The sequence below is a fragment of the Capra hircus genome, chromosome 7, assembly GCF_001704415.2.
Source record: "Capra hircus breed San Clemente chromosome 7, ASM170441v1, whole genome shotgun sequence".
Classification (NCBI taxonomy): Eukaryota; Metazoa; Chordata; class Mammalia; order Artiodactyla; family Bovidae; genus Capra; species Capra hircus.
In genome coordinates, this window is record NC_030814.1 from 73,158,906 (window position 1) to 73,186,839 (window position 27,934).

The 27,934-nt window shown below is 44.0% G+C and overlaps 1 protein-coding gene across 3 annotated transcripts in view; it reads right to left on the minus strand.

The window, feature by feature from the left end:
* Window positions 5,110-27,934, minus strand: part of SEMA6A (semaphorin 6A) — a 131,370-nt gene continuing 108,545 nt past the window's right edge. For 2 of the 3 annotated variants that reach the window (XM_018050663.1, XM_013965389.2), the window contains one exon: window positions 5,110-9,048. In XM_018050663.1, coding sequence (XP_017906152.1) covers window positions 7,844-9,048 — 1,205 coding nt within the window. In that variant the 3' untranslated portion in view covers window positions 5,110-7,843. The remainder of the gene's footprint in view (window positions 9,049-27,934) is intronic. The other variant, XM_018050662.1, reaches the window with a different exon arrangement.

The window sequence follows — 27,934 nt, forward strand, 5'->3', positions numbered from 1 at the left end:
ATAATTGTGTAACCTGAGATGTCCCCGAGAGAGCTGAGGAGATGATGTCAACACACAGGTTTTAGAAACATGACTGCATTTTTTTAAAAAATGTCAATCACTGCTCCAGTAACATCCCTTGTCTCCAAAGTCCAATTTCTGTAAAACGAAGATAATCATATATGTGGCTGCCCACCCCACTAGGCCGCGATGAAGATCTAATGATATAATGGATAAGATTATGTCTGCAGACTATAAAATGCCCCCAATGTAAATTGTCATTTTCATCAGCAGTCAGAAGGCCTGCTTCTTTTGGGTTGGTGCCATTCCACTTCGTTTATGAAGCAAGCATTAGCCTTGTTTTTGAGATTTGTGCTTCTGCGCTGACACGGATCAGGCCTGCAAAATGTTCAGTGTCCATACCGAAGAAAGAAGTTTGTTGAGATCACCCACTTTCTCTTCACCCTGTAACGTGGTCAGGGCAGGCATCATGATGAACAGGATAAAAGAGAGCGTTTCGTTCTCAGACAGAGTTTTCATCATCTTTCTCATCCTAGGAGACCCCTGGGAATCCTGCCAGAGTTTCTTTTCGTGTTGGTTGCCTGGCACTGGTGTCGTGTCCAATGTCACCTTCATCTGTTTTTTTTTTTTTTTTTTAACTGAAAATCATCAATGAGAAAAATGCCTTCAATTTCATGGTGTCCTACTTCCGCCTTCATTAACATCCCCTTATTTGAACCATTATTGCAGCTCTGTCAGTGGGACCAATAATGTGGGACCAATCACTTGATGTTAGTGATTCTCGAGAGAGAATCTCCTTCTATTTGAAGCAGATTAGGAATAATTAAAAACACCTGCCAGTGCTTGTGGGCTGCTGGTGACCCGTGTCCAGGCCACTCTGCAAAGGTCTTGGCCCCCACTCCTGTGACTACGGTTAATGACAGTTTGTGTGTGCACGCTTAGTCAGTCATGTCTGACTCTTGGTGACCCCATGGGTTGCAGTCCGCCAGGCTCCTCTGCCCACGGGATTCTCCAGGCAAGAGTACTGGAGTAGGTTGCCATTTCCTGTTCCCAGGGATCTTCCCAGACCAGGGATCGAACCCACATCTCCTGCACTGCATGTGGATTCTTTTACTGCTGAGCCACCTGGGAAGCCCCTTATGACTGTTCACTTTTGACTACAAAGTGCTGAGATGGAACACATGTTTTATCAGGAAAAGGGAGGAAAGCCTTCCCAAAGGGTCCACGTTCAGTGGGCACTGGTTCTGACCGCTGTGGCCACGTTTGGTTTTAGACACCAAGAGGGGAAAAGCCTTGTCACAGCAGCTGTGTGCACATGTGTGCAGGGATGTGTTTACCGAGGGGGTTGGGGAACTCCCCACCACTCAGCTGCCTCTCTGGATTGGCTCAGATTTCACTTCCATTCGCCAGAGGGACATCTGCACGTTTGTCTGCCCAGTCATGTCTAATGTGCATCAGTTCAGCCCTAACCCTCTGTTGAGGTTGACCACCCCCACCTCCAGGCATCCCCTAGGGGTTGGAGCTGAGGATACACAATAGTCTAAATGGAATATTGAAGATCCCCATCTGTCTGGCAGGCCCGATCAATAATTGTGAGCCCTTCCTTCCCAATTCTGTACAAGAGACACGTCACCATCTGGGTTTCAGAAGGGCGTGAGATGCAGGTTTCTAAGAGTTACTGAGTCCAAGCACCCAGCTGTCACAGTGTTCAGCCTGGACAAGGATTAAGCTCTTAATTGTGCTATTTTGTTACTAAAGGGTTCTTTGAAATCTCCCTCACCCCTTTCCCTCATGCAAAATATCCCAGAGTCTGAAACTGTAGGTGCCCTCTGACAACTTCTATTTCACTTGCTGAATGACTTTTCTGGAAAGAGCTTTTGTTCTGGCAGTCAGACCTAGGCCTTGTGGATTCTGTGAGTCTTGTATGTCTTCTGCCAACTTACAAGACTGAACAATGAGACACATTTGTGCTTGCTTGACACTGTACTTAAGGGAAGCAGGCAGGTCTAAGACACCATGAAATACCTACCCTGGCCCCATGAAATACTTAGCCTGTACTGGGACAGCCACTCCTGGGAGCTGGCTATCTAAAAACTTTTGGCAGAAGCCACCGACCCTATAACAGGCAAGCAAGCAAACACAATTAAGAAGCTAGGTTACCTGATGCACATCTCAGGTCTGAGCAGGGACATCCTCAGGGCCTAAAATGCAGCTAAAATATAGGCTGCATCTGGTCAGCTTTGGTCACCTCTTCACCACCAGAACAAAGCCGACTTCAGTGAAAGTCACCATCTCAAGTTTCAGGTTGCACAGTAGGCAGGACTGTTCTACGTACTTGTCAGTGTGGTCTGAACCTCAGCCTATCCCTTTGCCTCAACCTTGATGAAGGAATTTGGGATGCTCAGCTGGGGAAGAGTGAGGCGTGTCCAAATGGCTTCCAGAAGGATGGCTGAGTGATTTGGAGATGCAGTTTTGGAGTAGTAGGTGTCAGGTCTTTTAAGCTAGAATTACTCTAATGATGAAGGTGAAAGAGGAGAGTGAAAAAGCTGGCTTAAAACTCAACATTCAGAAAACTAAGATCATGGCATGTGGTCCCATCACTTCATGGCAAATAGAAGGGGAAAAAAAGAAACGGTGACAGATTTTATTTTCTTGGGTTCCAAAATCACTGTGGATGGTGACTGTAGCCATGAAATTAAAAGACTATGACCAACCTAGACAGCATACTAAAAAGCAGAGACATTGCCAACAAAGGTCTCTCTAGCCAAGCTATGGTTTTTCCAGGAGTCATGTATAGATGTGAGAGTTGGACCGTAAAGAAAGCTGAGCACTGAAAAAATTGATGCTTTTGAACTGCGGCATTGGAGAAGACTCTAGAGAGTCCCGTGGACTGCGAGGAGATCTAACCAGTCAATCCTAAAGGAAATCAGTCCTGAATATTCATTGGAAGGACTGATGCTGAGGCTGAAACTCCAATACTTTGACCACCTGATGTGAAGAACTGACTCATTGGAAAAGACCCTGATGCTGGGAAAGATTGAAGGTAGTAGAAGGGGTTGACAGAGGATGAAATGGTTGGATGGCATCACCAACTTGATGGACATGAGTTTGAGTAAGCTCCGGGAGTTGGTAATAGACAGGGAAGCCTGGTGTGCTGCAGTTCATGGGGTTGCAAAGAGTTGGACATGACTGAGTGGCTGAACTGAACTGAATAGTAAAAGGCAATAAATTTGTGTTTTTACCACCAGCTTTAGGATCACGGGCAAATCCTTTTACTCAATGGACTACGGCTTCCTCATTTTTTAAAACAGAAGGGTCTGACAAGCTGTTGGTCATTCTCTCCATTTGACATTTGGGTATAACTGGACAGGACAAACCTGTCAGTCACAGAAGGAGAAGGAAGCTCTTCTGACCAGCCAAGGAAGGAATGGTCACAGAGCTGAGTCAGTTCTGTTTCCAAAAGAATCCAAAACTGGATGTGGGGTTTTCATGCATTGCTCCTACCAACTTGGCATGCTGCTTGGCACACTGCCTGACAGTCAGCAGCCTCTTCCTGAACCAGTCCATTTTCCACATTACTGCCAGGTAGCTTTCTAAACACAAACACATGTGCTTGCAGCTTAGACTTCTAATGCACTCCACTGCCCATCAGCTAGAATCCTGCCTATGGTACACAGGCCTCTCCTGATCTGACCCCTTTCCCAGCCCTGCCCTGGCCAGGCTCTTTCACAGATCCCACTCCAGGTTCGCGCAACTTTCTGTGTTGCAATCACAGCGCCCTTGGCACCTTTGTACAAGTTAGCCCTTCTGTCCGGGTCAGATGTCCAGAGAACTGATTCTATAAGGACCAGCTCATATGCAGAGCCCCAGATCTCTGGGCCTTTCCCTCAGCACTTTGTTCCCATCACCCAGTCTTAGAGGCCATGTCCACCCCTCCTTATAAATTAGGAGGCAGGGACTATATTCTAGTCAACTTTGTGTCTGATAGCACTTGGCCCAGTGGGTGGGATTCAAGTAAAATAATTGGAAATAACTTAGTAAAAGGTGACCAGACCACTGAGGGGTGTAAACTGAGGTCCAGCCACAGCTTTTCACATTCAAACTGACCCAAAACACTTGAAAAAAATAATTTCAGAAGGTCAACAGTAAACTACTACAGCTGAAGACTTATTTAAATAACTGTTTTAAAAATACGCCAGAAGGGGGAAAAAACCTGATCTAGGCATTTCAAAATGCTATCCTGCAAAATAAAAACCAAGTGCTGCGCTGCAATATACCTCCAGCCGTGTCTTCTGGCTTATAAGAGATAGATGCTAACAAGGAGTAAAATCTGGCACCCTCTACCTTATTAATATGTAAAAAGGCTGAAGTCACATCTGTGCAAAGATCTATTTTTAGTGGACCTTACATACTAAAATCCTAGCCTTGATCTCTTAAACTATCAAGCCTACCATAAATGTTTGATGATGAACAAGCCCATAAAAAGAAAATGCATAAAATGAATCGAGGGAGTCAACGTGTGCTCTGCCTTTTAATTACTGGTGGCTTCTGCTCCAATCCTGCTCCGGGCTGGGTGCAGGCAGAGAAAACACATCAATAATTTGGGGAGCAGGGTGTGGGTACTGCAAACAAATGGGCCTAACTACATTGTGATTTATGCTTTGGAAGCCAAATAAAGATGGAAAGAGAAGCATCTGAGCCCACAAGGGGAGGGGCAAAATAGGAGGAAATTATGAGATAAACAAAAGCATTCAGGACACAAAAGAGAATGCAGAACAGTCTTGTTTTATTACTTTTAAGTAATAAAGAGCCTTTTCCTTGCCTTTTTGTCTTTTTTCCCTTTTTTTTCTCTTCTTTTTTTAACTTTTTTACAACATACATTAAGTCATGAATCAGATGTTAGGGGATGTGGAGATGGAAGGAAAATTGGTGACATCACAATATTTTTACAACTTTACAACAAATATAAATCTGAGTTGGTTGCATCTACCAGTGTCTAGCAAGGGTGGAGAGCAAAGGCACACTCAGGCTTAGGGACCCTCCCCCCACACGCTGTGGGGAACAAAAGAAAACGGGAAAAATACTTCAATGCAGAAGACCACCTCAATACCTGTGGGCATTTTAGGGTTAACACCATGACTGATGGGTTGTGGGAGGCAGGGAGGGGTGGAGGCAGACACGGGTCTCTGTAACACAGCTGAGGCATCGATGCCCGCACATGGGGACCAGAGAGAGCGGTGGGTGCTGCACCTCATTTCTAGTGGGAGTGAAGCTTGGGGAAGAAGGCAGCAGGGTTGATCTATACCCATTATCTTCCTAAGTTCCCCATTTTTAAAGAAAATAGACGGAAAGAGACAATATCTCTCTTTGCAGCGAAGTTTCGTGGTTTCAGGGCACAGAGTTCACAGGGTGTGAATATGGATTCCATTAACAAAACAAAAGCATAACAACACAAGAACAACAAACACCTATTCCAAACGAGAGCAAAACTGAAGGGATGTCTGGAATAAAAAGGTCGTGCACGTGTACACACCCAGGTCTCACTCTGATTATGGAGGTACCACTCTCCACCAGCCAATTCAAAGTTAACCCAGATTGTCTTTTCCAGAAGTTTTCTTTTTGAGACAAAACTAAACCCAGAGATTGAACTGGAAATGAAAACGAGACAAAGAGGCCACCAGATATACTGTTTAGCGGTTTAAAAAAACAATAACAACCAACAACAATGCTCACAGTTTACAGTATGTTGACAGTTCTTTGCAACAGGGTAAGTAAACAAAAGTCCCTTGTGTGTGCTTGAGCTAATGAAAACCAAGGGGAAAAACACACCCCCCACCCCCTACCCCTACAAACAACAGCCACAAAAGGATAATGAAATAAAAAAAAATTAAAAACCTTTTGCCCCAGTCAACGTTTTTGCAGCATCCATTGTGGTTGGCCTTGTACTTGTAGTTACTCGTTAATCACAGCAGGGACCAGCCTGCCTGCATCTATTTCCATGTAATTTCTTTGTGTGCATTGCACATGTGTGCCTAGCACATGGCTTGGAGACTACCCCCAGGTGCCTGCCCAGCCTTACACAGCGTGTTCTCCTGGCAGTGGACACAGCAGAAATGAGGACTGGGACATTAGTCCCTTTTCCGCTGGCTAATGAGGACATCATCATGTTGAAATGATCTGAGAATACAAGGGAAGCAGGGAGCTCTGGAGGAAGAAAGAGGATTTGCCACCCACAATACTGGGATCCATGCTTGGCAGCATGGCCAAGGGGTGGTTGGGGTTGGCACCACTAGATGGAAGTGTGAATCGGGCTGCAGTGCCACCTGGCTCTCCTATAACCATCACTACTGCATCTTCCTCCTCTCAGCTGGATGCTAATCTTCCAGAGGACTGCAGTGGGGGTGGGGGGAGGGAGGATCAAATAAATATCTGCATTTATTCCAAAAGAGGGAAAAGATTATCAGAATGACAGTTTACAAGTATACACAACTCAGGGTGTAAGGCACAAATTTACATGTGGAAAACAGGCTATTCACAGATGTAACCCCACGAAAAACCTGTGTGATCAAACCATTAATTTATGCAAGGTAGCAGCCAGCATATTAATTAGTTCACACCATTGGTAGATTTTGTTTGCTGTCTCACATGCAAGGTGAAATGAGATGGTGTTTCACAGGCTGGTGCCTTCACAGAAAGTAGGAACCCTTGACAAAGCTATGTTGGCAGCAATGGGACACGAGGTGCCATTCTCAAAGTTCCTCTCCTGGTTGCTTTAGAAGTTAGGATCTGGAAGGACTTTTAAACAAAATATTCTTTTGCCTGTTATAGGCCAGGGACCTGACCAGAAAGTTAAGCTGGTAGATTTAAATAAATATTCCCCTCTTAAAGTGTTTTTTCTTTAGCTAGAGATCAGACAGTCCAAACACAAAGCTCAGAATTCCAGCTCCGACTTATTTACTCAGTGAATTTATTGTAAAAATAAAGAAACTCAATTATTCCAGTTAATGGATTTCACGTTAAATAGTTTTAACTATCAAGGGGGCTTTCTGAAGAGCTGTTCAGAGGATGGTATGTGGAAGAGTCCTTTCCTTATGGAAAAAAAAAGTGAACAATAAATAAAGAGTTATTTGCGTTAACGGTCACGTTATTTCATTAAAAGAGAGGAGCAGAAATCTATGACATAGTTGCCCAGCATGGCATTCATCTGTTATAACAGAAAGCTGTAACTGGTGGGCATTTCACAGTATCTGCGCATAGTAAACTTCTGCCATTGTTACAGTCTGAGTTAGAATTATCAATGAATTCTTTTTTTTTTTTTTGTCTTTTTAATTCTCATTTTTAAAAAAATGTGTTTTGCAGGTGGGAACGCTAGCCCAGTTGGGCAGCGCCCCGTGCAGTCATGGACACGATGTTGCCGTTGCTATCCACGTGTGTGTGTGCGTGTGTGTGTGTGTGTGTGTGTGTGTGTTCGCGCGCGCGCGCGCACAGGCGCACTCGGTAGGCGTGGGTGGAGGGGCGGGTATGTGTGCTTTTGGCTCATGTTTGTGATGCTGATTGCAGTCTTTCGTGAGTCCAACCTATTGCAGGGCGTGGGGGAAGAGCGAAGGAAGAGAAATGGAGGTGAGTCCCGCGTCGCGTCGCGAACCTTCACCGAACCGCACGGCCCAATTGTCGACAGTCCCTTCCCCGCGCTGCGTCCCAGGGAGGGACTCAGAGTCCGGGCGCCGCCGCGGCCGTCTTGGTCGGGTGGGTACTCAGCCGTGGAGAACCTTGGCGAGCTGAGCGGGCGGGCGCCTCGCCTTTTCCTGCTGGTTCGACACCTGCCCCCTCCCCACCCCGGGGATTATGTACACGCGTCGTTGGGCTTCATGGATGTGGAAAGAGGGGCAAAGGAGGGTTTGGGGGGCACGTCCGGCTTTAGCGAGGGCGTGCGCTTCAGCCCCGCCCGGGTCAGTGAGTTGTAGGCGCTGTTGAGGCTGGGCTGCCTCGACACAGTCACGGCCTGGCCTGAGGGCTGCGGCGAGCTGTGCGCCTGGATGGAGTCCACCCTCTGTGGGGCGGGGGGCGGGTTGTCTCCCCGGCCAAAGCTCTGGTTCCTGGAGAGGTGGGAGGAATTGGAGGAGTTAGTATTGTTTCTTTTGAGGGTAGCGGCCTGATGGCTTCTGGTAAGCGAGTTCGTGGGGTAGCTCCTCTTATAGTCCAACCCGTAGGACGAGGAGGGACGCATCTCCAGCCGCTTGCTCAGGCCGTTCTGCGACAGGGAGGCTCCGGGAGGGCCCAGGGAGGCCTCCCGCTGGGGGACTTTGGGGGGCAGGCTGTCCAGGTTCTCCACCAGGTTCACCCCGTGGTTGGGACTCTTGCTGCTGAGATGTTCCTTGATGGTCTTATACTCCAGGGTGGCCGCCTGGTCCTCCAGCGCCATCTGCGCCACCTCGCTCATTTTGGGCTGGTCCACGTACTCGTGCTGGTAGCCCTGCCGTGTGGTGGGCAGCACGACCACGCTGGGGATGTGGCTGGGGGAGGCCCGCAGGGGCAGGTCAGTGGGGATCACCGGGGAGCCCATGGGGGGCATGTCCTTGGTGCACGCGTTGATGAGGTTCTGATTCCGTTCCCACTCGCGGCTGCCGCGGCTGGGCTTGCGTTTCTGCTGCAGCGTTGGCGTGGACTCCGGGGTGGGCAGGGCGGCCAGGTCCAGGTGGTGCTGATCGGCCTTGATGAGCATCTTGGCTGTGTTGCTGGGAGTGGAGAGCTTGCCGTTGTGCATGAGTGGCGTGAGGATGGCTTCTGGCTTGGGGTCTTTGGACTGGGTATCCCCGAAGAGGCCGCTGAGCTTGGTGACGCTGCTCATGGAGCCGCGGCGCGAGTGGGTGAGCTCCTTCTCCTTGCGCTGCACGGAGGACACGTCTTTGCGCCGGTGATCGCAGACGCAGTAGACGATGATGCCCGAGAACACGGCCCCCATGACAAAAGCCAGAATGACCGCGATGGCCAGGAGGGTGACAGGAACGAGCTGGTCGTGACCTTTGAGATAGCTCTCCCGAATCACTCCTGCAAAAGACATCGCATATGGTGTGAAGAAATGAGAGCAGACCCCGAGAATTAACTGTGTTTGGCATTCACCCTGTTAATTAATAACAGTAATAAGTGACAATGGCACCTCTGCAGAACTTGTCTTTGAGGCTCCCTCTTGCCAAACATTAACTCATTAATCCTCCCCGCCCCACCCCCTAGGATGTAAATAGACTTCCCTTATTGTCTTCTTTGTTTTGAAAAGGTGCATTCCCCTCTTTTCAAGTAATGGGCTCTTTCTAAGTTGATTCAGTCCGTGGAATATGGCGGTTTTTTCCTTTCCAAAATCTAATCCTCTTTCCCTTTTCATCTTTTTTTCAATCTTCCCCATCATAAAAGTGCCAGTGAGGTATTTTGAGTCTGGGGAAACAGGCAATACTTTTATGCATGTTAAATGAACAAATGGCACACTGCTCTAGGCTTCCAGGGAGTTTGCTGATGACTTACTTCCTGGTGAGCCTCATGGCCTCTGTCTGGAGAACAGCTAGGTTAACATTTCAAGCAACAGGGAGAAAGACAGTGGGTATCATTTATAATGAAAGAGAGTAGCTAAAGCCCATAGATTACAAACGTTTATGCTGATTTTGCATCACGCCTCCAAAAACAAACAAACCCATGTAAAAAAACTCAATTTTAGGTAAATAGGCTGAATATTTGAATGAAGCTCTTCCTCTACTTGAGCTGAAAGAATATTTCAAAGTAGGACCATTTGGGGTCCTGTAGTGGGTTTGAGAAGTGTCAGGTCTCATTATTACAGCTAGAGTTTGCTGTCACGGTGAGATTCTTCAGCAGAGCTTATCTCTTCAATTTAATAAAAATTATGTGACTCTGCCCGTCAGTAATCTTACACTACATTAACCAAGATGCTGTGTTTCTGAAGAAAGTGGCTTTCCCTGTTCCTGCTTAATCAGCCACCAAGCTGAGAGACTCTAATCAAATGCAAACACTGAGGCTTTTATTTTTTAATGCCAAGTGAGAATACACATCACAATTGTCAGATCTTAAGTGCTTGATGCAGTAGCTGAAAAAATAAAATATCAAATACCTCAATTCCTGCCTCTGGAGAGTGAAAGAACATGAATACATTAGAGGCTCTAACATGGGCTGAGGAAATGTAAACATTGTTCCCATTATGGAAATGATAGTAAGACAGAAAATGTACCTTCTCTGGTCTCAGGAGACACATTTTTCATCAACTAAATCAACTCTTTCTGGAATATGTTTAATGTATTTTACTGGCAGATATCAGTAGTACAGAATGAGAATAAAATGAAATAAAAATCTCTACCCTTTCCCAAACCCGCAACACACAACCCTTACACGGAAATGCTTTGTGTGTGACACCTGAGACCCTGAGGAAATGCAGCTTTGTCATGAAGTTTTTCTGTTAAAATATTTTGATTGGTGAAGCGACGGTTTTAAAACTCAGAAAACTCAGCCTGGAGAAGAAAGCATTCTGTTTCTCTTTTCTTTGTGCACTTCCTCATCCCCTCAGTCATGACATCACAGTTGGTTGCTGGGGAAATGACTGTCCTGTGACAAAGGATTGCAGCTGCAGGTAGGGGAATAAATATTATAGAAACAGCAAATATCTCTTGAGAAACAAAGATTCTGTGATTAAACAAATGCCCTTGGAGTTGAAGGGCAAGGGAGGAAACTCAACCAGGGAAAATACCGGTCAGACACTGACTAATTTCCAAATGTGACACTGGTCAAATATTTCACGATTTATCTTCATGAACTTCATGAACGGAGAGGCAACAAACCAGCAGGAAATTCAGCTAAAACTCACACCTTTTTAGGTTGTGGAGCTCCCCAAACAGTGGGGTGTCTTGCATCCAAATATGTTTTAATACCAAGGAAGTGCGCTAATGAGAATTTCTTCCTTGTAATAGCAACCAATTTTCTTTCAACTTTGGTTTTGCATGGTGTTCTACTGAACATCATTTTTAACCACCTACATATGATGGCACAGAAATGCACACCTGTGAATAAAATGGGCTTAATTTCACTTATTGACTTGGTGATGTCAGTGGGGGTGTAACACAGGCTAGGCCCCACCCAATATAGATATTAGGTAGATTGTTTCATAGCAGTGGGCATTTCTTGGGTCCCTTCTGGCAGCTGTATTTATGGGGGCTTCCCAATAAATTCATACCTGTGATAGGTAGTGATCTACAGTTGACTGTCAATTTACAGTTTAACTTAACATCTCAGTTTAAGAGGATCACAGAAGGCTAGAGCAATCCATTTGTTTCATTTATTGCTTAATCGGGAAAACTGCAAAATTTTAAAGTATATGCATTGCTTCTTAACTTTGCTTTTAGTTCCCAAATAGTTTTCCATGTCTGAAGGTCCTTAACTATCCGAGTCTCTCGGACCCCCTTTGCTCTTTCGCTGGGAAAAACTCTTTTAGTGCGTGACATTTGAGTTCAGGTGTTTGGTTGTTAACAAATCAAGCAGGGTCTGACCTTTGAGAAAAATAGTCTCAGACAGCTTTCTTTGGCTCATTTTGTTATGTAAATAGTGTCTTCGAAAACCTTTCTGCATTTCTTGGGCTTTGAGATAGCTACCTTGAAACAGGTGGTTTCCCTCCTCTGCTTGTGCAAATTCAGAAACCCCGTGTCCAAAGTTAGAAACAGATCAGAGATTAAGTTGAAAGCAAAGTCAAGAAGATAAGACGTGAAAAGTTATTTTTGGAAGATGCCTTCCAAACTTAAAGCTTTCTGATTATATCATAAGAAAAGGGCAAAGCAGCATCTGTGGAAATGATTAAGTCAGCTTTGTACAGATGGTCATTGTGAAGACTTGAACACACCAGACCTGTCAGTTAGGCTGAGGGTAGTATAACACTAGAGATCTCCAAAGGCCTGGAGTTGCAGGCTCCTACTTACTGCTGGGTGACCCAGCAAGTGATAATGTCTCTGGGCCTCAGTTTTTTCCATCTGTAATGTGGGGTGAACACCCTTAATCTTGATGCCTTACTGTGTAGTTACAAGAATCAGCTGAAATAATGATTAAGAAAGAGCTTAAGTACAGCAGTCTGCTGGACACATCTAAAGATCAGAGGAAGCCACCAAAGAGAGATGAGGGGTTAGTAGCTCACGGAGGGCTTAAGAGTGACAGTCACAGCTTTGCCATTAGATTCCATTTGCTGTGGGTCTCCCAGAGGAGGGGTAGACGTGTTCTTCCCAGCTCCAAACCTTGGGCTGTGCAAATGTTGCCAAAAGGTTGATATGTTGAGGCAACATCAGGGAACATGTACCTGTTTCAGGATTGCCTATAGGCCCTGAATTTTGAAATAAGTGACACAACAACAGTGGGAAATGTTGAGCAAAACACAGTGATTATATTAATAGTTGGGCTTCCCAGGTGGCGCTAGTGGTAAAGAACCTTCTGCCAGTGCAGGAGATGTAAAGAGACACAGGTTTGATCCCTGGGTTGAGAAGATCCCCTGGAGGAGGGCTTGGCAACTCACTCCAGTATTCTTGCCTAGAGAATCCCTTGCACAGAAGAGCCTGGTGGGCTACAGTCCATCGGGTTGCAAAGAGTCTGACATTACTGAAATGACTTAGGACTCATGCATATTACTAGTTAGACTCCTGGTGGGGTAATAATCCTATAATCAGCTCCTTGAGGGTAGGGTACATATTTTATATGCATTTATAATCCTCACCATCCCCAGGGCTCTTGGTCGGGCACTTACTAAGTAATTATTAAATAAATGAGTTTGCAACACATTTAGAGACAGTTTTTAAATAGACTTCTAAACTTGGTGGGTCATCTTTGAAGTGATTTGCTTTTGAAATCACATAACTATATCCCCATATAACAATATAATCATACAAACAACCATTAAATGAAAGAAATCTATAAAGGTGCTCAATATGTATTCAAAGTAACAATAGGATAAACTGTTTTTAAAGTAAAAAGATACTTGTTCTGGGATAATTCCAAAAGAGAGGATGAAGGTAAATGGGTTATTTGTAACAACTGAGTGCTCCAGAGAAATCAGCTAATACAAAACCAATGCGTCTTTGCAAAGGGCTCAGGCTTGGGGTTGGAGGAACATCATTGCCCCAGGAGTGGCAGGGAGACCCTAGGCAAGTAGAAGGGCCTTTGTAGGGTGATGCCTTTTCCACCCTGGGCTGTTGGAATACCATCGTCTACCAACCCCTGGGCCTTCTGGTCTCACCAGTTGAAAATGGGGCATTAGTAATGAAAACAGTATCTGAGAAACCCTTTGCATTGATTCATTAACCGCCAGCTATTTCTCACCAGTCATGAGGTGCTAAATGGTTATTCTTTCCACCTTCCTATTGCAGGAAGCTAGACACACAATGGCTCAAAGATTTCTCTGAAATCATGCCTTAAATTGGCAGAACTGAGAAAGAATAGAATCTCCACTTTTTTTTTTTTTCCTGAGCTGAGAGAGTTTTCAGAGGCTGCTGGAAGGAGGTCTCAGAGGGGCAGTGTGAAGCTCTTTAGAGGCTGAAAAGATTATGAACAACCCCACCCTCCAGGCCCTACAATATGGAATTCACAATAAGAGCAGTTATAAATGGCAAAATAAGAGGAAACCCAACACAGTTCTGATTTTTCCTATGATGACAATGTCCATGCACTTTGAAATGTCAAACATCAAGTTTCTTATTTAAATAATGTTTTTTGGTAGCTCAAAGATTCTCTCCCATTGCCTCTAGTCTGCACAGGATGCCCAGTGCCAGGCTTGGGAACAACATGCCTCAGAAAAGATACTCTCCTAACTCAGGGCTGGATTGTGATGTTGCTGGCACCTTGATTGTCCTCTCCTGGACTAACAAGGTTTTGACCAAACGCACCTTGTGGCTGTCTTCAGCAAACAATTACTGAGCATGGATGAAAGTCCCTTGGTGGGCTTTGGGGAGACAAAGATGAAGGAGGCACAAAGTCTGTGATCCAGTACGGGAGAAGATAGGTGTGTGCACATGAACTACATCCAAAGCCCAGAAGCATCATGAGATGATTGCTTCTACCTAATATGGATGGGTCACTTCATGGGAAATAGATGGGGAAACAGTGGAAAGTGTCAGACTTTTATTTTTCTGGGCTCCAAAATCACTGCAGATGGTGATTGCAGCCATGAAATTAAAAGACGCTTACTCCTTGGAAGAAAAGTTATGACCAACCTAGATAGTATATTCAAAAGCAGAGACATTACTTTGCCGATTAAGGTCCGTCTAGTCAAGGCTATGGTTTTTCCAGTGGTCATGTATGGATGTGAGATTTGGACTGTGAAGAAGGCTGAGCGCCGAAGAATTGATACTTTTGAACTGTGGTGTTGGAGAAGACTCTTGAGAGTCCCTTGGACTGCAAGGAGATCCAACCAGTCCATTCTGAAGGAGATCAGCCCTGGGATTTCTTTGGAAGGAATGATGCTAAAGCTGAAACTCCAGTACTTTGGCCACATCATGCAAAGAATTGACTCATTGGAAAAGACTCTGATGCTGGGAGGGATTGAGGGCAGGAGGAGAAGGGGACGACAGAGGATGAGATGGCTGGATGGCATCACTGACTCGGTGGACGTGAGTCTGAGAGAAGTCCGGGAGTTGGTGATGGACAGGGAGGCCTGGCGTGCTGCGATTCATGGGGTCGCAGAGAGTCGGACACGACTGAGCGACTGAACTGAACTGAACTGAACTGAACTGAACTGAACATGGGTGAGCAAAGGCTTTATATAGGAGCTGACGTTTGAGCTAAGTCTTTAAGTGCATGGGATGTCAACCCAAGTGGAGAGAGCAACAAGAACCAAGGCATGGAGGGGAGGAACGCGAAGGCTGTGTTCAGTGATGGCCAGTGGTCCAGCTGCCTTCTAGCCTCCTAGCTCTAGGCACCACCTCTCTGCTGCATTCTCATTGCTTCTGGGCTTTCACACAGGCTGTTCCCTCTGCCCAGAAAGCCCCTGCTCACCTCCCAGCCCTCCGAACTCCTTCAGGTCTCAGATGACATGAAGAAACTGTCTCTAATTCCCTCAAGCCAGTTTAGCTCTTCCTTCTGTTAAGGGTTCCCGGACCTCTGTACCTCTCTCCCTTAAAGTCATCACTCTTATGATGCTCTGTTTTTTACCCCTAAATTGCTCCAGACAGCTCCAGGAAGGGGAGATTTTCTGCTCGGCTGCACCCCCAGGTATACAGGTGCTCAGTAAAGAGCTGTTAAATAAATAGTGAACGAATGCATGCCTGAATGAGTACTTGGAGGGGAAGATAGGAGTGAGAGCTGAACCCCATTTGGAAGCAGGCGGTGAAAAGCCTTGAAATTCTGAAAAAGATGTTTAGAAGACATGTCCGTTTGGAAGGAAAATTACTGATTAATTTACCTGTGATTTCAAGGGTCTTCTTGCCTGAGAAAGCTGACTTTCAGCTTATCTGTTCCACACTGAATCCATTATTGAGAAACTACAGGCTTCAAAGAGTCAGTACCTTTGCATCAAAAGCACAGCCAGCCTACTTGAATTTATTATCACTGTTATTAAAATTAAGACTCTGTCTTGAACTATACTTATCCCCTGCACCATACAGACATGGCTGGGAGATGTTACCTGTCCTATCAAAAAAATGAAGCCAAACAAAGAGAAATACATTTACTCTATCGCACCTATTAAACTAAGTACCAAAGGAAAAGCCTTACCCATCCCCGCTCCAGTTACCTTGCTGAGTACATGAGGTCTTCGACTGTCAGAACCTTGAAATGGTTAAGTGCACGCTTTCCCCTCTCACCCCTGTTCACTGGACTGCCTGTTTCGGAGCTGCTGTGATATGATGGATGTGTCTGTCTCCATAGTGAAGTGATTAATAGGCATCTGTGTGAAGCGGACCCGGTGACCACAAAGACAACAAAGCCTCTCTGTGTCCTTTAGAGAAACATGCAAAGGCAAAAAGGAGGATGGACATTTCCTCCACCACTGAGCCAGAGCGGGGTTCGTGTTGGGCCTGAGAGCTAAGAAAGATGGCAAAATACCAAGAAAAGCTCTGGAGTGGGATCCCCTAAAAATAGACTCTTGCTTCTGCTTTATAGCAAGACAAGCCTGTAATTTCCTTGAAATCCTCATAACAACTTGGGTGAATGGAATCCAACAACCCAATTTTTCTTGTTTGAAAATCTTAAGTGCACCAAAATGCCAGCCTCAGAGTCCTGCAAGGCAGCATGAATGAATGAACGAGTCACGGGCCAAGCATCGCGGCCGCTAACCACAGAGGACCCGCTGTAATCCCTGCTAAGAGAGAAAAAAACAAATAGGGGAAAAACCTAACTGCAGATAATTTATTCTCAGAGCCACACCCCGGCCCATGGAGATGACCACACGGAAAGTGCAGGGGGAGCTCTCTGTGGTTATCTCGGCAGGAAGCAGCCTTCTAGTCTTACACGGCATAATGCGAACCAGATGGCTTAGGAATAACCGGACCCGCCAGCAGCCATGGAAATGGGCTCAGAGTTTATAACTCAGACTTTCCCTTTTTCTTTTATTTTCAAATCTTTTTTTTCCCCCTCTGGCAGGCCGAAGATTAGGTACTAGAAGGGGCAATGGTCTGTCTTCCAGAGGTATCAAGTTAATGACTGACCACGCCACAGTAGAGACAGCTTCCTGGCTGTTTAATATCCTCAGTTCAGAGGCTATTTTAAAACTCCCATATTGAAATGATGCTGCCTGTGGTCGTCTGCGGATGAATCCACTTCCAGTCCTATCACCTCTGAAACTGATGCATTTTTATTTGTTGTGGGGATGCCATCGCAGGAAGAAAAGGGAGGATGAGCATAGAACTTCATTTTCCCCTCCGTGCCAGGGGGAGTGCTTGCTTGGCTCCTCCTCCTCAGCCCCACTAGTTTAGACTCGGCCCTGCCCCTGGGAGGACTGCACCCAGAGCGGAGATGAGGTCTAGAATGGGGGTCGTGATCAGATCATTTTTAAAAGCCATGCTTTGGAATGTTGACCTGTGGTTCCATGTGTTGAAACTGTCACTGTCTTTGTAAAGGTAATGACTATTTCAGATGGGCCAAGTTTTAAAGCAGAATTTGCATGGTTTACTTTCCTTCTTTTTGAGGTTTTCTTTCTTGGAAGACTAGAAACCCAACATCTAAAGTTTTGGAAACCAGACAAAGCATTTCTGTTTTCCAGCTTCCCGGTTCCATCTTCCTTTGTTCTCTTAAGAGACATCAAAGCTACAAAATAAGGAAGTAGATCGTCTTATAAAATTGTGGAATTTGGGTTGTTCTTTGGGATTTTTTTGTAGCACTCTGATTTTTTTTTCTCTGCAATGCAAAGATAAAACAAATTTGAGGAAACAGGTTTGTTTAAATACTCTTAAACTTACTGTTAAGGAGACAGGTTTGTTTGAATACTCTTAAAACTTAAACTTACTGGGAATATAGTTCGTGGAATCTGGGTTACAGATGAGTCTGGGTATTGGTTAAGAATGTAAATCTTGAGATCATAAAGACCTGGATATCAGTCTTGGATCTATAACTAACTAGTTGTGTTCCTAGGCAAGTCACTCAATCTCTCTAAGCCCCAGTAGTATTGACTCTGAGATGGGTGTTGTGGATGGATTAAATAGATTGAATAAACAAATTCATGTAAAGCGTTTGGCACTGTGCAGGACACATTTAATGCTCAATTAATAATGTAAGGCGAGTGTTTCCAACTGACAAGTTACCTGCTTTCTGTGTGGTTCCAGATAAACCGTTTTGATGCAAAACGTTGTTTGGGTTCACGTGTGTTAGCCAAGAATGGAGAAATAAGGATTTAAAAATATAACAGAATCTTGGAGAGAGACCTTAAATAAGATAGCCCATACAATTTGAAAAGTGTCCTAAATTAGGGTGACTCCGTATTAGTAACTTGTTAGAAATACAAATCCTTGGGTCCTACTCGAACTTTTGAATCAGAATCTCTGGAGATTGGGTTCAGAAATCTGTGTTTTAACAAGGCCTCCAGATGATTCATACATTCGCTAAAGCTTGAGAGGCACTGCCCTAAATGATAGGAATAATATTCCAGAGAACAACATCAAAGTGTTTCACTTTGAAGTCCAACCCCAGACAGCACTGAGGCAATGTATAGCCAGACTTGCTAAATTATTTGTAAAATAAAAAATATAATAATGCAATCTTCCTTGATGTTCACAAGAGTATGAATCTGTAGTAGGTCTTGTGTATGACATTTTCTTGCAGTTGCCACATTCTGACAAAGAATACAAAATTGATGTGATTTTATTGGCGAGAACAGTACATCCCTAACACGTCCCCTTGGCATCTGACCAAAGCTTGATGTATGGCGTAAAACACTGCACCACTACTTCTGTAACAGAATCAGCCCCTTCTGCTAGAGCCAGAAGCTGCTGGGAAAATGCCCACCGTCTCTTTAATTGCCCCACCATAAAGTCACAGGAATTTCCCATGCTCCCCATCTCTGTCCCAGGGGCCTTCAGTTAGTGGATAGTACTAGAGAGCCCAGTCAGGACTGGGTCTCAGGGACAGAGGAAAGAGAAGTTTGGTAGGAACTCACTACTAAATAGTTGCATAGAGCATCCTCCTTTAAAGCTTGCATCCCATGTCACCTTGAAATCTCCTCCACTCAAACAATGCACAGCCATCAAGGGACGTCTGGTTCAGGGGATCTTTTCCCCTACCTCGCCACGATCAGACCAGAGAATAAAAAACTCAGGAAGACTCTTTTCCTTTCTTTTCTGGATAGAAGTAGGGGACCTGAGCTCATGTTCTATTCCTCAAATGAAGGTCCTGCTTTACAACAGTGCACTCAGCAGAGCTCGGTGCTTACACATCTGCTGAGCTGAACTGAATCTGCAAACCCATAGAATTATATAAGACATTTTAAGTTACATTAAATTTCTGCTGTGTGCTTTTAAATCACGGAGTGCAAGACCCGTCAGCACTTAGGGTATATTTATTACCTTAACAAATGTCAGATGACTGTGTCCAGTGTTATCTATTATTTATGAATAACAAGAGGCGGTAGGACTGGAAATGACAGGCTCTAATATGTCCAAAAGGTTAGGCGTAACGCAGTGTGCTGCCCTGTAAATTTCTTGACATCATTTTCTCTCCTAATGAGAGCTGTCTGTGGTGATTGTACTGAACTTCCATTATCTCTATACAGTTCCTAATGGCTGTGCCTGCCTTCAGTGGAGAAATCTAATTGCAGATACATATTTGAAAAAGAGTGCATCTTTTTTAAAAACACAAATTTTAAAAATAATTGCAGTAGGAAATTCCTATTGTCCCATTAAAAAGGAATCTCTTTACAAAGGTAACACTCAGCTATAGACTTACAAGAGCTTAAGAAATACTAATTAAGGATGACAAACCTTCATATCACCCGTAATTAGCTTTCTGACACAGATGAGGAGCCCGTGTTCTCTGTACCCAATATATGTGAATTTATCATCTGTGTCTCACTGGTTGACTCTAGAGTCTTTCTGTGACTGAAGTGCTGGGAGACTGATGTCTGATGGGGTTCTTGTGGGTCTGCTCAGGCCTGCAGCACAGTCACACGCTTGGCAGGACTTTACTTGCATAGCCTGTGTCTCCCTGCAACCACCGAGTGGATACAGCGCTTCCATCCTCTTTCCTTCTATAGCAATGGCATGAATTATGTATTCTGACCAACTCTTGCAGCTTTTGAGGCCATTCTCATGTATAACGTCAAGAAAAGAGAGGCTATCCTCAAGAAATTTCCCTGTTTCCACCATTTTGCCCTTGCTAGACTACTTTGTCTGTGGAGCAGTGAGGTTTGCAAAGTCAAACCTGTATATAACAAGCATTTTTTTTTTTTTTAACTCCAAGAAACGAGGCTATCAGAAAGAGTTCTGAGACAAAGCTAGTATTATTTTCCCATTAGTATATGTGCTCCAAAATACACACTGACTCTTCCCAATTTTACTGTGAGGACAAAACAAATTTTAGCTGAACACAGTGCAGTTGAGCCAATTAAAGAGCACATTTTTAACTACACCAGATGTTCAGTTAATATGATCATGCCTAACCTAGTCCCTGTAGTCCTTGAAAGTTCCATTAAGCTGTCAGAAAACTTTGTCATTTGTGTGTGTTTTTGTGCAAAAGATAGGAGAGAAAGGGGGGGAAAAGACTGAAGGAAAAGATGGGGCAAAATGAATTCATGTCAAGGGTGATGTGGCTTAAAAAAGTAGCTACAGATTAAAGTAAGTAGCACTTTTAGAGGTGAACTGATTTTTTTTAACACCCCAAGATTTAAGTTGCTGATTTTAAAATAAAAAATTAAAGTCTCTCTAATCATAATTTGAGTCCTTTTTTTTTTTTTTTTTAGAAAATGATGTTAGGTGAAGATAAAAGGATTAATTGGTATCTCTAGAAGAGAAAATTCAAATATTGGTGTGCACTTTCAGGCAGGCAGGGAGACGAAACAGCTTTCTACATGGCTGACATTTAACTTCTTTTCCTTCTACCCTTTCCACAATAATCTCATCAAGACCCCAGATAAATTTAGCAAGTTGTCAAGAGGATACAAAATTAATTAGATCAAATCTACATCTCTGCCTGTGCGGCTGAAAGAACAATTACAGCTGACCACGTGGGTATCTCGCTGCCCCACCCCCAAACGCCCATGCTCACAGGGAACCTTCCAGGTCATCCAGTAGAGAGCCCAGTGCCTGGCCGGCTCACAATAGATCATTTTCCTTGGTGCCTCAAAGAAACATCAGAGACTACCAATAGATTCCTTTTCTGGCAGGTGACAAAGAAATATTAATTTAGTAAAAGCATTGGCAGGTGGGTTCTTTACCACTAGTGCCACCTGGGAAGCCCCAAATGGTGGCACCCTGAATTATATTATCATTTCTTTCTCAGTCTCCTCTTGGCCCCCCATTTCAAAATCTGTTCTGGATGAAGTCTGGCGTGTGCCCTGAGCCCCAGTGTTTTACCCAGTGACAGAGAAGGCAGAGTCTGGGGCTCAGCTTTACCAGCACAGAGGTCTTAGTTCGGCATGAAACAGCTGTAGAAAGTGCCAGTGATATGTAGAAAAATACTATAGATTCAAAACTGATGAAAATTCCATTTTCCAAACATATTGTGTATGTGTAATTAACAATCTATAGGACTGAATAATCAATTTATTATTTATCTATCATCTGTCAGTCTCTTTGATCTCTGTGTTTCCCTCCCACCCGCTGCCTACAGGTAAAGCCAAAACCCCTGGGCGTGACTTTTAAGGTTGCAGACTAGCATTTCAATATCAGCTCCCTTTCTGACCCTTTATGTGCTTCTCTGAACTCTCAGCCTTTGCCATGCCACACTGCTAGCCAGGAGGCCGCCTGTGGGCCCCTGCTAACCCCCTGCTAATCTGCAGGCTCCTTGCGTATAGGCTCTGTGAATCAGATCAGCCTGTACTGTAGCACTCAGCAGAAGGCTCCCATATAGCACACATGTTTGCCAAATGTTTTGAATGCATGAAGAAAGAAATGAAGGAAAGTTGCTGTTTTCCCTTTGATACTAGGGTTGGTGGTTTAGTCGCTAAGTCGTGTCTGACTCTTGTGGCCCCATGGATTCTCCAGGCAAGAACACTGGAGTGGGTTGCCATCTCCTTCTCCAGGGAATCTTCCCGATCCAGGAGTTGAACCTGGGTCTCCTGCATGGCAGGCAGGCCCTTTACCAACTGAGCTAGGGTTAATGTTACTACAGTGTGGTTAAATTACTACATCTTTGGGGCCTCCCAGGTGGCTCAGTGGTAAAGAATCTGCCTGCCAGTGCAAGAGCTGCAGGGGACCTGGGTTCAGTCCCTGGGTTGGGAAGATCCCCTGGAGGAGGAAATGGCAACCCACTCCAGTATTCCTGCCTCGAGAATCCTAGGGACAGAGGGTTGCAAAAAATCGCTCACGACTGAGTGACTGAAACGCATGGCTTTCTTTGCGACTAGGGTTAGTGTCACCATTATTACACTTGCTGTTAGATTAAATTAACTGTGAAATTGACTATTATTTTCTAGTGCTCTCTGGATTCTAGTTCATCTCCTTCAAAGTCATGGAAATGAGAAATGAAAAAAAAAAAAGGCATCCAAATAATTATAGAAGAAAAAACCCCATATAGTTACATAATAGTTGATAAAAAACCTGAGGTTAAATTAAAATTAGAAACAGTGGTTTTAATCTTGTCTTTGTTTAGGAACAATTTGATTTCTGAGCCTTCTTCACTTAAAAGTGACACTTGAAAGCTTACTTTTAGTGATAATTTTTTCAATTACCCTAATATCCAAACACATATACAACTTTTAGTGATATTTCTCTGGAATTAGATATAATGAAAATATTTTTTCCCAGAATGAAATTTTTACTTTAATTGCTCTTATAAAGGTTACTATAAATTTCCTAAGAGTTAAAGGGCAAATGTAGACTACAGATTAAATCTTATATACTTACTGAATAAATTATCAGCAGCCTCTTCAATAGAATTGCTAAGGTAGCAAATCAATATGCAGAACTCTTGGCTAAATTTCAGCATCAGATAAATAATAATGTTTTAGTGTAAGCATGTCCCATGAAACAGGTGGGGCACACTTATACTAAAAATTATTAATGGTTTCTCTGAAATTCACATTTAACTGGGTACTCTGTATTTAATGTTAGCAGCCCTGCTCTTCCACCCCCAGCTGATGCATATCTATTCGTTACGCATCACTCTTCTTCAGACTCACTCTAAACTTTTGGAGATTAAAACAGTTTAACAGAGCATAATAACAATGATAGTAAATCTTTAAGGGGCAGGTATAGCACAGTTTACAAATTTAAAACTATATGAATGGACTACATTTCATGAATTGTATTTTTCTTTATCAGCAACGACGTAGATGCCAAATTTCTTATGAATTTTGAAGGATACCTTTCCTCTCCCTCTCAAAACCAGAAATAAGTGAAGTCTTACTCAAAAGCATTGTGGGGAAAACAGCCACCGGTCCCCCATCTCCCTGGGCCTCGCCAGGCATGCTCCCACCTGGCTGAGTTAGTTGTTGGTTGTTAAGTGGAAGTTGCAGCCCTTTGTCTCCCCACTGGCAGCCCCCTCCCCGTCAAACAGAACCCCCCCCGAACCCCTTTTGCTTCCAAGACTGTCCTGTTCTAGCACATTTAAAAATGGCTGTGATACTATAGGTTTTATTAGTAAAAACTATGAAAATTACTGTTGAGCTTTTAGTTTTTTTTTTGAAATAAAGCTCAGAGTGTTCAAAAAGAGCCCACCTTTGCCAGCATTTCCACAAAATTTTAAAATATGAGTTCTGTACCAAAGACACCTCCTTTCCCTCATCCTCCCTGTCAAGTGATATATGACTGCTATAATACTGGTACTGAAGGGGGCGACTAAAGAAAAGGGGCTGGGAAACTGTTCCCAAGTCCTGTGTCCTTGACGTGTTCAGCCAAGTTGTCTTCAGTTGTCTAATATCTTTTTCTAAAGCTGCTGTGCACCATTTTGCCTTGTGAATGAGGATAACAGTGGTCGTAAAGACTTTCTGGTGCATTTTTGTGTCTGTGTGTGCTTCATCTGTCTGGCAGTTTGATATTTCTTGGACAAGAACTCTGTCTATCTCCAGTTTAGCCTCTAACTCCTTATTGGCATCCACTACTGTGCAGTGGAGCCAGTAATAAATTTTGCTTGAAGACTCCTCAGAAAACATTTTTGTTATTTAATGTTACTGAAGAAATGGCAGAAAAAAAGTGCAGTCCAAGTTTACGAGTCAGGAAAAGATGCTTATTTTTCTGCCTTTATTACCTTCATCAGCAATCATTTTCTGTGTATATATGATCACCTGCATATGACTTGCTAGGAGCCAAGAGATCTCTTTCCCCATTGGGAGAAATGAGATGTTTTAAAAGCTTCATCCATTAGATTTTAAGCATTGTTGTTCAGTCACTAAGTCATGTCGGACTCTTTGCCACCCCGTGGAGTCCTCTGTCCTCCACTGTGTCCTGGAGTTTCCTCAAATTCTTGTCCATTGAGTCGGCGATCCTATCTAACCATCTCATCCTCTGCTGCCCCCTCTTCCTTTGCCTTCAGTCTTCCCCAGCATCAGGGTCTTTTCCAATGAGTTGGCTCTTTACATCAGGTGGCCAAAGTATTGGAGCCTCAGCTTCAGCATCAGGCCTTCCAATGAACATTCTGTGTTGATTTCCTTTAGGACTGACTGGTTTGAATTCCTTGCTGCCCAAGGGACTCTCAAGGGTCTTCTTCAGCATCACAGTGTGAAAGCATCAATTCTTTGGCACTTAGCCTTCTTTATGATCCAACTCTCACACCTGTACATTACATGATTACCTGAAGAGCCATAGCTTTGACTATATGGACCTTTGTTGGCATTTTAAGCATTACAGATGGTTAAAATGCAGAAGCAGTTGGGCTAGACTCTGTTACCAAATATGCTGTCTGAAAATGGGGTTTCTTAGTCTGTTCACAATGAAACTCTGACTCTAGGGTTTGGGACTCACAGTAGGTAAAGTTTGAAAGAGAGAAAAGGGAAAGAAAAGGTCAAGGAAAGGTTATTGCCAGGCCAGCCGGATGCGCTGTAGCACAAGAGTCCTTACAGATCTTGGAAAAGTGCAAGAGCTGGAGGTAAACTGTCCCTGGGCCGCAATTAGGGAAGTAACGAGCTGTCGTCTATACTTGGATGCTCACTGCTGGTCTGGAAAGCATCTCTCCAGATGCCTAACAAGCCTAGGATGACTAATTTTTTAGTCTAAATCCATCATGCTCTTGATTCCTACTTGACCAAACTTCTCATCTCTAATCACAAAGCTCTGTAGTTGGAAGAGAAATCAGAAGAGCACTAGATCGTATAATTGAAGCGGTCAGAGCCCAGCCAGTATAAGGTAGCATCCTCATTCAATCTCGTTCTTCCAAATGCCAGAAGCACAGTTTTGATGGTAATTTAATCCTCACTGTACTCTGTTAATTGCTCCAGGCCAGAGTTACCCACAGTTTGCTGCTGCTGCTGCTAAGTCGCTTTAGTCGTGTCTGACTCTGTGCGACCCCATTCCTGGGATTTTCTAGGCAAGAGTACTGAAGTGGCTTGCCATTGCCTTCTCTGACCCACAGTTTAGTCGTCAGCTAATAGTGCTGCAAATCAAGGAGTCTCACCTACAGTGTTATTTACTTTTAGTATTCCTGTATCCCTCTACTTCCTACATCCACATTTACTTAGTATTTTATAGAAATTGCCCTTAAAATGTGTTTCAGGTAGAAAGTTTATATCATTATCATAAATGGGAAAAAGTGTCACTTTTCATAACTAGAAGGTAACCACAGAAATGAAACTGCATGCTCAGTCGCTAAGCTGTGTCTGACTCTTTTCGACCCCATGGACGATAGCTCACCAGGCTCTTCCATCCATGGGATTCTCCAGACAAGAATACTGGAGTGGGTTGCCATTTCCCACTCCAGGGGATCTCCCTGACCTGAGATCGAACTTGAGTCTCCTGTGTCTCCTGCCTTGGCGGGTGGATTCTTTACCACTGAGCCACCTGGGAAGCCCCCAAATCAAATTAACTGAAAGTAAAACAGAGTTAGTTCCAGCTAGCTTCAGCTGCATGGCAAAGCCATCTAAAGCCTGTTCTGTCTTCTCAAAAGGGTAGCAGTGAGTTTCTGGAGTTGTTAAAGCACCAAACAGACTTTTGTGTTGACAGAACGAAGAAGATGGAAAGAGAAATGACAAGGGCATTGACTTTCCACCGTATGATTTGGTATTGAAGGCCATGATGTCTCTGAGTCATTTAAATCATCTCTTCTAAGATGTGACCTAAGATGTGTCCTCCTTGGAGGCTATGATGTACTTGAGGAATAAAGAATTGGCTGTAAAGAGGATTGTTGATAAACTCTATGATTTATGCAGTTCCATTCAGGATTGTTAGAAAGTGTGGACAGTATACTCAGCAGCCTTTATAGACCTTCTGAATCTTATGGGAATATTATTTCCCAGACTAAAAATTGCTTACAAAACAGCTTGTACATTGATTAAAATATATTCAGCATTTGCTGTACATTTTAGTTTAAATTATTCATTTGATCTCTAATTTAAATTCTGTTTCTACATCTTTTCCTGGTCTGAATTGAGCACATCTTCTTGACTAAATATAATAATGTGATAATAACTTGTTTCAAAGATTTCCCAAAATATATATGCATACTACAGCTCTGGCACTTCCAATCCAATGGGAACATTTTTCTACATATCGACTATTTCATCAGCTTTCTGAGAACTCACGAGAACTCTGGAAAATAAGCTCTGAAGGAGATTTTCTTCTCATCTGGCTTATTCCTGTGTCCTGAGGGCAGTGGTCCCTGTGTCCATCGGACATTTACGCTCCACAATTCTCTTGGCAGAGCTGTCCTGGCTACTCCCCTCACCTATCTTGCAGTCTTCTTCGAAATCAGGTTTTAGAGGACTGTTACTTTGGGTCAGAAACGAGGCACAAGAGTGGCTATTACTTCTCTCTATTGCTCAACCTAGAAAAGAAAGCTCTTATTTCTTTTGCTGTGGGAAGGGGGGGTGGTGGTGAGGGGAGACAAGCCAAATCTAAAAATAAACTGGATTTTCTTTCTTATTCATAGGTAGTTAGAGCCTCTTTGTAACTACCCATTACCACCTCAATAGTTATAGGATGAATAAATAATACATATTTTTAAATGTGGCAAAACCAAGAAAGAAGTAGCCAGGGCTGCTTCTAATTTATCAGCTTGGTGATTAAAGGGCTGGCTAGTAGAGGCTCCAGACATCTAGGGAGCCAGAGATAAAACAGGGCAGTTGGCTGTGTTTTTTCCTAATGAATCTAGGGCTTGAAAGATATCAGGCAATTCTAAAGAAAAGCAACAAGGACAAGTGACATTAGACAAGGCCAGTAGGGTAATGAAGGGCAAGGCCAGTTACTGAGAGAGAAAATTACTTCATTTTCTGTGATAATGCTTCTGTGTGCTTTGCGGGTCTCTTCTCACACTTTGTTAGCATGACTGTATATACACAAACAGTGTCGGAACACTACCCCCCAGTGTAGAAGGAAAGAGCCTTGGAACGGTCCGCAGAGGGGCAGAGGGCTGGCATCTATTATTAATATTTTGAAAAGGGGAGGCTGAGAACAATGGTAGCAGAAGGGGGTTAGATTGCAAGGTGAGGAACGGTGCTTTGACAGAATGTGGGGGACGCACAGAATTAAATCAAGACGAAAGACACAGCAAGGGAAAGAAAGAAAAAGGTAAGCAAACATACTCTGGAAATGCAGAACTGTTTGGAAGATGAAGCGAGACCAGGAGGGGACCAGCCCAGTGGTGCTCAGCATTTCTGCAGAGCAGAGCTCTGGGCTCATCTGCTCACTGGCTTTTTCCCCCCACTGCCCAGCAGCCAAAGTAAAAAGGGCACCAGACACTTGATTCCTCTTCAGCTAACTGGTCAGCAGATACCATTTTCTGCTTAGCGGGGAAATGTGTGGTATTTTAGAAACAATTCCAGAGTATATTTAGCTCCTAAAGCCAGGGCACACAAATGTCACATTCCCATGAGACAATCGGCCCAGTGAAAAGAGGACCCATCAGAGGCCCGCAGAAAACCCACAAAACTCTTGCATCCCAGGAGATGCTGCACGCACGGATGTGACATCATTAAGGCACCCACATCAGGGAATGAAAAGAAGCAAGGGGATCACAGATTGGGTCAAGTTAAAGGACGTCATCATGAGTCAGAAAAGAAACAAGACTTTTCCAACAGAGTCACGCCATCACCAAGTCATACCACACAGCGCTTGGCAAAACCAAAGAAAAGTTGGAAATAAATCATGAACATTAAGTTGGAAATAAATCATGAACATTC